The sequence below is a fragment of the Chinchilla lanigera genome, unplaced genomic scaffold (assembly GCF_000276665.1).
Source record: "Chinchilla lanigera isolate Chin_1 unplaced genomic scaffold, ChiLan1.0 scaffold00004, whole genome shotgun sequence".
Lineage (NCBI taxonomy): Eukaryota > Metazoa > Chordata > Mammalia > Rodentia > Chinchillidae > Chinchilla > Chinchilla lanigera.
In genome coordinates this window covers 21280845-21293223 of record NW_004955405.1, presented here as the reverse complement: position 1 = coordinate 21293223, position 12379 = coordinate 21280845, and the positions used below count along the sequence as shown (strand labels likewise).

The following is a 12379-nucleotide window of genomic DNA, read 5'->3' as shown; positions in this document are numbered from 1 at the left end:
AGAGATTCTACTAATCTGTTAGTTCTCTTTTCCAATGTTATAACGTTCCTCTTTGCAAGTACCTACTGTATTTCCAAAGTAAAGTAGGTTATGCTGTGCTAACACATTCTAAATATCACTGTGTTAAGACAAAAAAGGTTATTTCTCACCCATCTGACTCATGCAGTGAGGGAGGGAAAGGAGATTTGTCTCCTGGTTACAGAAAAAGCAAAGAGCACTCGGATAGCACTTCTCACAGTGACGCTGGTCACATTCACACATTCAGTGACTCAAATAAGATTAGTGCAAGTCTTTCTCCTCCTGCCTTTCTCTCCTTCCTTCCCCCTCCCTCCCTCCTTCCTGCCTTCTTTCTCTCTCTCTCTCTCTCTCTCTCTCTCTTTGTTTTTTGGAGACACAGTCTCACTATGCAGTTCAGACTGGCCTGAAACTCTCAGTGATCCTTCTGCCTCAGCCTCCCAAGTGCTGGGATTACAGGCTTGCTCTACCATCTCTGTGTTTCTTGATAGCCAGTCTGGACCCTCACTTCCTTCCTCATTTAAACCAGATGACTTTTACACAAAAATTTGAAATGAACACTCTTTTTCTTTGTTACTATATTTTTGTTGTTTCATTAGAAATTAGCCAAGGAAAGTTAAACTAGTATGGTGGAATCAAATATTAAATATAAGCTTTTCCTAAATTACTGATTTGGAGATTCCAGTAAGTCATTGATCCAGCTAACCAAGTCACAAATAGAAATTCACCTTTTTCCTCAGACCTAACTTATCATTTAACATTTTAATGACAAAAAGTTATCCTCCTAAAATCTATCAGCAGACTCCAAGGTTTGATGTCAGGAGTCATATCTAATTCAATTTAGAGCCAGGCATGGTGGCCCATGCCAGTACTTCCAGCACTCAGGGAGGCCGAGGCAGAAGGACTGCAAATTCACGCCTTGGCTAGACAATTTAGCAAGACCTTGTCTCAAAATAAAAAATAAAAAGTACTGGGCTCATAGTGCAGTGTGAATGCCCTGGATTCAAACCCCATTAACACTTTCCCTGAAAATTAATTTAGGACATCTGGCATTCCCTGGTAGTTGTAACAGTATCACTTTATATATAGTACTAAGTGAGCACAATCTTGACAGCTAACCATTCTGATAAAGCTACACTCAAGGAAAGACCAATAACTTTTCGTATCTTTTGTCACATAAAATGCTGAATGTCTTTCACTAATAAATAAAAAGACTGGTATTCAACCTGTATAGTAAGCACTGAAGAATACTTGGATTTGAGCAAGTTGGAAAATACAAAGTCTACATAAAATCATTCCTGGGAAATGTCACCAGGCAGAGCAGGATATCACCAGGGTGCTGTGCTCAGGCCTGCAGTCAGCACAAGGTAGTGGGTGACTAGAACTTAATGAGGAATGCAGACCTTAGAAGGTTAGAGAGAAGGTTCTGAAACATAAATCCCAAAGATTTCCACATCAACAATGTGTAACAAACACTTTTCTCTGTTTTCTAGCCCTATGGTAACTAAGGAAAAGTTCCAAGTGATATGTTTAACAAGGACGTTCTTTGTAATATTCTTATAATGGGTTTCAATGGGTAGATCTTGAATACCAGGCACCGACTTAATGTGTAGCAAATGACTTGCTGATGAAAATATTTATTATAAGATGAATGCATGTATAGAAACTTATGCTTTCTCGTCCCTATCAATGGTTTACTGTGACTGGAAGTACAGTGTTTTATTTATGAAGAACACAACAGCTTCTTCCCTGCCAGAACACCTAACTTGTCATGCAAATTGCAGTACTGAAAATTATCTTTGCACTGAAGGTTCTTGCGAATTGACTACAGTTCATAGTTTATATTTATAGATTTATAAATACACCCAATAGTCACTTTCTTCCTGATTTCTTTCTGCAGGGGCCATCTTTCTTGGGTTCATAATAAGACAAGTGCTTTAGGAATGTTAAGCATTAATGCAGAAGGAGAGTATACATCAGCAACTTCACAGTATATCCTCTCTCTCAACTAGGCTTTAGATTTCTTATTTAAAACGGGTAAAAAGCCAAGAAGGAGGCTGCTAAGATACACATCTAACAACAATCTCAAATGATAAATGCAAACTAACCTATAAAATCTGCTTTAAATATTGCTTCGTGGGGGCAGGGGTGGAGGGGCTCTGATTAAAGAAGGATAACATAAGGATAATTGTGATAATGGAACTAGATTGTAACTTGACAGTGGTGATAGAGACATAAACCTGCATGTGTGCCCAAAGTGTAGGGGACTAAACACACACACACACACACGCACACATACACAAGGGTATGAGTAAAACCCAGGAAACTCAATATAGCCAGTTAACTGAATCAATATCAATATGCTGGCTATGGGAATGTACTAGAATTTTATAAGATATTATCATTTGGGAAAATCGATACATGGTACAGAAGATTTCTCCAAATTATTTATTATGTTTACATTTGAGTCTACAATGATCTCAAAATAAAAGTGAAAAAAAATAGCTCCTCCACATTTCTCAAAGGCCTGTGCATGTATGTATGTGCGTATGCTGGGGATTGAACACACGGCCTGATTCATGCTACCGAAATGGTCTACTACGGAGCCTCTCCCCAGACCACAACTTTTCATCTTTCTCCCCTTGTGAGAGTAATACAATAATTGCAAATCTATCCTTAGGCGTCATGTAGAGAGACCACAGTGTGGATGCCACTTCATGAAGCACTTAGCTGTGCACTGAATGGAGTAAAATGCAAGCAAGAATACGGGAGAAGAAATGTACACATTGTTAACAGACAACGATGCCCTTCCTCTCCCCTCCCCTCCCCTCTCCTCCCTTCCCTTTCCCCTTTCTCTTCTCTTCTTTTTTTCCAGTCCTGAAGGCTGAACCCAGGCCCTTGCACATACACTGAGCCACTGAGTGACACACTCAGTTACGTATAACTCATTTCAGTTTTTTAAAACATCCTAAAACATCACTTATGCATGTACTTTCTCTTTACTTTCACAACAATAGACGCTTAGACTTTGGGGGGCGGTAATAGTCTCATAATTAGCCTTTGAGAAACCCTTCTGAAAGTAGAAGTGGTAATATTCCCAAAATACATTGTTTCAAATCACAGCAATAGTGCTGATTATAGGGATATTCAGAAACCTTAAGTACATTTGTATTTAATAATAATCCTTCCCACAGTTAGTTTCACACATTCAAGCGTATTTACATGCCACATTTAACAATAATTAATATAAAAACATAAATATTGAGAAGCACTTGAATAAATGACATAATTTGGAGGGGTTTTTTTGGTACCAGGAATTGAACTCAGGACCTTGTGCTTGCTAGGCAGGCACTGTGCCACTGAGCTATCTCCCGAGCCCTACATAATGTTTCGTTTTGGAGACATTTAGTTAGACACTTATTAGATACAATTTGGTAGTGTTCCTTTTATATTTTATGACTAGTAATTTCTAGAGAGAAGGGAAAGGGAGGGGGGGTTTAGGTAATATTCAGAGTCTTCAGGGCTCTCTGCCCTGCATGTGGTACACAAAGACTACAGTAAATAGAACAGTTTCAAGTACATGGTTACCCAGCATGATTAATAATACAAACATGGAATGAGACAGTATGATAGGGAGAGCAATATAATTAATTGCTTTAGAAGAATCAGGGTCTTGGTCTTTGAAGGTGCAGTAGCAAAAACTCACCTGAGCATGTGGGCAGCATTGAAGACGACATCAAACTCTGTACTGTCCAGTTCAGCTGCTTTTTTTGCCATCTCAGCCGCTTCTAAAAGGCGAGCTTCTTCCAGAAGAAACTGACCTGCAAAGTTTGAAAGCATGAGAAATTCAACCCAGAAAATGATAATTGCATGGAATGATAAAGCTGCATTTAGAGAAAAATAACTACAGCAGTAAAGGTGATTTGAAGTTAAGCTTTAATGTGATGCTTATTACTTAGTCATATTTTATATGCCTCTTAGTTGCAGGACACGGGAAGGATTCTATTTAGCACAAGTAAAAGTCTTTTTTTTTTTTTTTCTTATAAAGAAATCCGCTGTAGAATTTTGAAGGAAGAAATAAAATGAACACATTTAAAGTTACACTACAAATATCAGTTGAGTTTATTTTAACTGCTACTACTTTTGTGTCTTACACATGCATTTACTTCTTACATGTAAGTAATTCTAAAATTAAAGAATAAATTTAGTTATTCTTTAATAAGAAAGACAGTAATAGCAAACTCTGAATTAGAATTAGGAATAAAAATGGTATAAATATTAACAGTTTTGAGGCCACTCTCCTGTCAGCTTTGCAAGGACAGAATTATTGGAGACAGAGCTATATAGCTCTATAGAGAATATACTAAAAAGGTAAAGGAAACATGGAAGTTGGGTCCAATTAGAAGGCTGAAAATATGCAAAAACAGAAAATAGGTTACTCTTTTATAGGTGAGGATTCACTAAGAGCAAAAGTAATGGTATGTGGCTTGATCAGATAATATATATTCAAATAAAAATCAAATCAAAGGGTGATGGAGGTCTAATGAAGCCAACTAAGCACCTTCCAGCTCTGTGGAGTCGGAGACTAATTATCATCTCTTTTTGTTTGGGGTTTCTTGTTTGCTGAAAGTTCAAGACTAGTTAGCACTGCAAAAATAGTTATAAGAATGCTTTGCAAGTCATGAGGTGAACACAGACATAGAAGTGGCTGTTAAAACAACTCATTATTTATCTAATAGCTACTACAAATTGTACGTAACCCCCAAGACATCTTTTCTTCAAATGAAAGGGGAAATATACATTTTAAGGTTTATAATAAGCAATAGGTACTGCTTGTTTAAATATTTCTAAACTGCTAAAAATGGTGAGTAAACATAAACCTAGGATTACGAAGCCTACTATTTTAATGCAAACTAAAAAGGATCACATCACTGTCTTGCATTTTATGCCTTGCTCATTCTCAAAACAAGTGAAATTCTATGATCAGAAAATTATTAAGAACATATAATTGTAAATACATATTTAAAATATAAAATCACATTACTTTGAAATTCCTGTATATGGTAACTCTCTGGACATACATAGGGAATGAAATTAAAGTATATACTTGTGTTTTAAAAAGGTAAAAGTAGAAGTCTGGCGCACAATGAAAAATTACAGTCCATTTATATATATATCTTAATAAATGATACAGACTAAACTTATTTTTCAGTTATTTATGGGTGGTAGAGATTATTTTTAAATTTGAATATAATATTGCTATCTGTCTTCAAACACAATATGTAACTAAGTAAATGTATTAAGAAACATGTTAGTTATTTATGTGCTATTTAAACAAAGGGCAATGTAGGAAATTATTTTTTTTTTTCCACGTAGCTATTAACTCTGAATTATAGTGTTCATTAAGAGTTAGAAAATGCAACAATTAATTGCATAATGAAGGTTATTTTATTAAAATGCATTATTCCAGTCTGGAGAAGGAAAAGGAAATATATTGACTCTGGTTAAAAAAAATAAAAGAAGGAAGGACATGACATCTATTGCGTTCACAAAAGGAGCTAGAGGGCACAGACAGACCATCTGTATGGTGACGATAATGACACCTGGTAACACAAGTCAAGCAATATCCAGGGAAAAGCCTTTCAAACGTAGTCAGTGCTAAACTCATCTTTAATGTCCAACAACACAAAGGGAACTGACACTTACTATTGATACAAGTGTAGTATAAAATTAAATCATCAATCCCAACTTAAAAATATTTTTAAGTTAAAATTAGCTGTGCCACACAATATGCTCCTTTTTAAAACTGCTTACAAAGTCTGAAAAACACCCAAAATGAGTAATTTTTAGTACTATAAATGGTTTACAATGAAAACTCCCATGTGGACATTTTATAGCAGAATTCATTTATAATGTTACTATTAAAATAATTCTACAACATAATAGTCACTTATGTATTTGCACAAGTAGTCACTCTTTGCTCAGTAGGCCATATTATCTGAATAGTCTGGTATTGGCGCTCCACTATAATAAATAAACACAATATTATTAAATGTGAATCTTTTTTTACCTGAACTTTACTACCTGAACCAATACTGAAAGTAACCTATTATCCTATTATGTTGTATAATAACCTCTCTTTTATAATATAGCCCAGAACTGGTGGAAAGTAGATTACTAAACATTGCAAATACACAGAGCCAACATAAATAGGGAAGCAAAGATACACTAGCTTTCCCCCTAATAATGACACCAAGAACCCCAATTGATATATTATTGGAGGAATGTTACAGTTTGGACCAAAAATGTCTTCCAAAACGGTCAAGTGTTCAGAGGTGGGAATTTTAGAAGGTGACTAGATCACTAGGGTGCTAACCTCATCAACAGATTAATCCATTGACAAATTCATAGCAAAATGTGCTGTAAGGAGGAGGCGACCTTGTTGGAGGAAGGTCCCTAGAGTAATGGCTCTGACAGTATACATGTTTCCTCAAGCTATTTTCTTTTTCTGTGTTCACTGCCATGAGGCAAGCAGCTTTCTTCTGCCATGCCCCTCTGCCATAATCTGTCTACCGTGGAGTCAGCTAACCATGGACTGGAATGAAACCGTGAGCCAAAATAAATCCTGTTCCCTTGAATGTGTCAGGTATTTTGTCCTAGTGAGGAAAGACTTACTAACACAGGGAATAACAATAGAGAAAACCTGCCCTTACACCATCTAGAAGATTTTACTTCAAAGTACTAGTCTGTTGCCAGCTTTACTATTACTGCTTCCACCAGACACTAGCTTCTGAGAATTACTTACACTTCCTACCACATACCTTCACTTGTATGAGATACTTAGCCTCTAACATTTCTTGGGCTCTAAGGATGTCACACCCCAGTCTCTAGTTCTGTTTTGCCTACTTATTATAGTTCATTTCTATGCTCTAAACATTTTCTTCAGGTGACGATTTCTCAGACCAGTGTCTAACAGTTTAGAATTACTTATGATTTAGTTTCACTGTAATATAATTTATCATGTAAACCAGAGCACTTAAAACAGCAAAAGGGAATATTGTGATTTATGCTGGAAGAAGGATGTAAAGTAGAAATGTCTTATGTGGCTGCACTACATAGAGCAGACGTAGAACTCCGAATGTGGACTTCAGTCCCACCTTCACCACACATGGGAAATGGGTCTGTCTGCACAATAAGCCAAGAAATTGCTGTTAGCAGGAACACTGCCTCACAGAAGAATCACTCCCCACCAAGATGAGACAGATCCTGGGGTTTGTGAGTAGAAAGGGCTAATGCTGTTCAGAGAGTGAGCATACTGTGAGATGGACCCAAACTCTCAACAGTTGGTCATAGAGACTCCCTCCACATGCCTGATTGTGCAACTCCTGAAAGGTTACTTTTTATCATAATCCCCTGGAGGATTTGATAGTACAGGGAACAAGCCCCCCCGCCCCCACCCTCCGCAAATTTTAGCAGCAGAGAACAGAGCTCAGTGGAGCCTGGAATTTGTATTTTGGACAAATTCTAAAGTGACACCAATGCTTCTTTTTTTTTTTTTTTTTTTTTTTTTTTTTTTTTTTTGGTTTTTCTCCGGCACCGGGAACCGAACTCACAACCTTGCGCTTGCCAGGCAGGCGCTTTTTGCCGCTGAGCTAAATCCCCAGCCCCTGACACCAATGCTTCTATTCCATGTCTACACTTAAAGAATCAATATCTTAACTAAAACAACCAAATAAATGTTTTCACTGTACTCTGGACTCTAATTATACATGACAGTAGCTCCCAGCAAGACTGAGCTTTTCTGGTATCTTCTAGTATCTGGCAGGCCCTTTCCTAAATTCTGGGGCATAATGTCTAGGTATGTGAGTTACATGACAAGTACATGAATGACATGCTATTAAACGTAAGTTTAGACAACCAAAACTCTTAAGGAGAATTAAGAGTTTTATCCTTCACACGCAAAAACAGATTTCTGAGCAATCACTTTTTTTTTTCACGAAGAGTAGACAAACATGCTTTGTGTTTGATAATTGAATAGAATTGCAAATAAAGAAAATCTTAGGTAAAATATGTTTTTGTTCTCCTGCATGTGTTGTTGCTACCACACTTTCTTTTGGTTTGTAATTTGCCTTAGCCAAGTTAATTATCATCATCTTACTTCATTGTCTCAAATCAAAGAGAAGAAAAAAAGGAAATGAAAAAAAACAAGTTGAGGAATTATAAAGAAAAAAGTCACATGAACAGGGGAAAAACAGAAGATGATTAAAAAAGAGGAACCATTCTCCACAGATCCAGAGATAAAGAGTGTAACTCTCCCCACAGAGAAAATTTCTATGCTCTAAACAGAAGACAAAGAAGAAAGAAAGAGCAATTACTGCTCTGGATTCAACTGTTTCAGCACCAGAGTTACATACTTTTTTCTCTGGATATTTCTCTTCCTCACTTACCCATCCTGTTTATTAGATTCTTTTAACAATATTTCAATATGACAGGATTGTGAGATCAATCCTTCATTAATTCCTGGATTTAAAAAGTTCTGTCTATGAGGTAAAAATCCATATAAATCGAAGCCAGTCTTAAGCTCTAGGCTCAACTACTGCTTTGTAAAATGTCTACATATAAATCCTCTAGATTAATTGTGACTAGAAAAAGCATCTAGCACCTCCTGCCAAAAATACTAGGAAAAATTCACTCTTAATATCAAAGTAACTAAATTAAAGATCTGAAACAATGCGTAATACATGTCATGATGATACAAACATCTTTTTAAGAACAATGATTCACATACAGCTTTAAAAATGTTCAAAGGCAACACAATTCTTATTTACAATGTAACAACTACAAAACAGCATTTATATTAAGCAGACAGCTGATCATGGAAATGTATCCAGAATCACCTGACCTCTACACCAACACTCTGTTTCTAGCCATCATCTTCCCCTGGATTAGAGCAGTAACATTATTTTCTAACCTTCATGCACAGGATATTCTCAAAGCAGCAAAGTGCTCCCGTTAAAACCAAGTCAAAATGCATCATTCAATAGCCCATACAATGATGCTTGCCCTGGCCAACATATTTTGATGTGATCAGCATTAGGCCCCTCCCCACTTACTGTTTCCCAATCACATCAGGGAAACAATGTTTGCTGATCCAGGGTCTTTTAATTTGCCTTTCTGTCTACCTGGAATCCTTCTCCCCATTATCCCATCATTCAACCTCTTGGCACATGGTGAGGATTTAATAAATACATGTTTAATGATAGGACAAAGTTAATGACATCCCTTTAAGGCTACCTGGTTCATCTTCAAGAGCAAGCTACAACTTTGACAGCACAGATTATCAGACACATTTTCATTCATTTCCTCACGCCTCACAGTGATGTGAGGCAGGCCTATGGCAAGCATGCCATAGGTACTAGGGACTGCACAATGCCCAGGTGGTCATCCACAGTGAAGATTTTATGAGTGGTACCTCCTGGATCTGAACAACACAGGTGCCTTGTTTGAGAATTGTGAATTTCTCTTGGAACATAAAACAATCCAGACTCAACTTTATCTTCAAAGATTTCTTAAATCCAAAATAATTCAAAGTATTCAATTTGGTAACATCCATTATATACCATTATATTGCAAAATAATTTAGCAGTCTAGACACAGAGAAAGGAATCACATGTGAACAGAAGACAGGTATCTATGGGTTACTGTATCTAATAAACTTATATGTTGCCCACTCTACACAACACATGGTGTTACTTGCAGCAGGAGTTATAATGATAAATGCAACATTTATTACTAAAAGATTCCCACCTATTAGAGGATTAAAGAGATTATGGAGCTAGCTTAACCTTAAACTGCACATGAATCTCCAAGGGCTAAATACATCATTTCTGGATGAAGGTGATGCTGTTGTTTACTTCTGTTCCAACTGTCATTTATGATGAATAAACAAAGAATAATGGCACAACCAGTGGTAATGCTTGAGCTTCAAGAGACTGTAGTTGTATGACCAACAACCAGATCATAGAACAGAACACTGCCAAATACCCAGAAGGAACTATCTGTACCCAGGCACTTTTTTTAAAGATTTAGATGATAAGGAAGGGAAAAGGGCATGGTGAAATATTTGGACTCATGGGTTTCACTGATGGCTTGTGGTGACAGGAAGATGAGAAGGCAAAGGAGAACTGAGGCAAGTCTTTCACGGGATGCTTCTATTACATTTCTGGTAAGAGAGAAGTGGTTAGGATTTGGGGGGACAGTTGTCTAAAAGGAAAGGAAAGGACTAAGGAAAGAACGCATGTCAGTGTGACCCGTTATGCCTTGCAGCAGGAAAAACACAGAGGGACTCTTTCCTTTTATGCCCCTGAAGGAAACCTTGATGAGTGTCTTCTCTGAGCCCCAAGTCAGCCTAGCATTTTAGATACAGTATGCTCTCACGCTTTAAAACCAATCTATCTCTCTCCTCTGCCTTTCTATTATTCTATTTTGTTGCTGTGTGTTTTTGTGCTCTTGGCAGCCTGCGTTGAAAAAAGCTCTGCTTTTGTGAGACAAATCTAATGTGATAAATGTGCTACAGTCACTGGCCAAGAAAACAGGTGGGCCGGGTGAATAAGGAAAAGACACCCAGGAGATTAATCTGAACTGCTCATTGTGAGACTGAGAGGCTTTGGATCTGTCCCTAAGTGAACATGAGGTGAAGAATTTGTCCCAGGTTGGACAGGTGGCAAGGAAGGTGTCCAGGACAATGAAGATTAGACAAACTGCGGGCCAGGGCCCTGCGCTCCACTGGAAAAGAGGTCAGAAAGGCAAGCAGCATATTATTGGATTTATTTTTCCCCTGACTCTTTCCAAAATGGCTATGAGATCCAGAAAACCACTTATGGAGCTCTGATGACTGCCCACTGGGAAGACCAGGGTGAGCAGAGGGCAGATTGAGGAGGAGGTGTGAGGTCAGGAGGAGAGAAGGAGGATGGGAAGTGAGCCGAGGGGCAAGAAGGGAAGTAACATGCCTGCCTGGTGGGGGTGAGTAACACACGGATTCAGAAGGGATCGAGTATACGAACAATATGTTTGTGCAGAGCTTCAAATGAGCTGTAGTATTTTATCACCCAACAAGGAAGGGAAAGGTGCCAAAAAAGAGTGGGCCTGACTTCATCGGAGACACAGAGGTGAGCAGTCTTTGTTCTAGGATGCTGTGCCTTCTTGCTGGAGGGGGTTGAAGGGAAAGGGATGACACAAAAGATCCAAAGGTCACAGTCACTAATGCAAGGAGCACACCTCTGACATTCAGCTGACCTGGGAACAACAGCTGGGATGAGGAAGGGTGATCCAAGGAGCCCAGTGTTCCCGTCTGCTTCCATGGTTTCACACTGTACCCTCCCAGCCTCCCACTAGGTTTCTCTGAGTGTTCATTTACATTTCTCTGAGTGCAAGCCTGGCTCAGAGCAGTTAATTACAGGTAACACAAACTCTGAGCACAGCATTTAAGTTAAGTACAAGGCAGAAAAGAAACTGCAAACAAGAATTCCAAAGTGTATCACTCAATCAAAACAGTCAAGAGTGCAAAAGTTACCTCCCCAACCTTTTGTGTGTTTGTGTGGGTCCATTTCTATTTAATCCTCACAGACACAACCTTCACTGATGTTCAGGAAAGCTCCAGAAAGGGCCGCGTTGGGACACAGAGCTAGAGAGAAAAGACCCTGTGACTGAGCCGAGAAAAGTAAGAAAGCAAGCAAGCACCCGCTGAGGATGTTGAAAAGAATCCATCAGTTACCTTGAACAGCTGTTTGCAGTGTTAAATAAAATGCCACTCTCTTCTTTGTAATACTGCTTATAATCCTCATTCCTCTTGCAGACAGTTATTCCCTTTCTCTCTGGGCCTTTTATCTGCATACTGATGGATAAACAGTCCCCTGTTTCTTAATCCTAGGTTTTTCCTCTGTCTCTCCTTCTCTTAATCTTTTCAAATTTTGTTGTACACAATTCATTCACTTTCCAGACCATGATAGTCTTTAATAACTTTAAAATAAAAAAAAGTCTACTGTTATAATTTGCCAAGTATGCATTATGTGCTATTTTATAAAACTGTAAATAAAGAATCAGAACTTCAGGTAACAGGGATCACTTCCAGATTAAATATCTAAGCGGTAAAGTGTCTAGTAGAAACTGCACCATACTCAAGGAAATAATCCTCACGAGGGCTGGGTACGTCCTATTCCAAAATCCATGATTTACTGCCTGAAATTCACCGTATTCTCTACTCCTTGACCCACACTTAATTCAGTTTTTATCTTGCTTTTGTCACTTCATATAAAAGTACATGTAAATTACACTTAACTATAAGAAAATGGCACTTATATTTTTT

General features: G+C 37.9%; 1 protein-coding gene across 1 annotated transcript in view; it reads right to left on the bottom strand.

Annotated features, from left to right (window-relative positions):
• The window catches only part of Tmtc2 (transmembrane and tetratricopeptide repeat containing 2), a 388104-nt gene that overhangs the window by 64716 nt on the left and 311009 nt on the right, over positions 1 to 12379 (bottom strand). The window contains exon 10 of the mRNA XM_005374399.2: positions 3722 to 3836. Coding sequence (XP_005374456.1) covers positions 3722 to 3836 — 115 coding nt within the window. The remainder of the gene's footprint in view (positions 1 to 3721; positions 3837 to 12379) is intronic.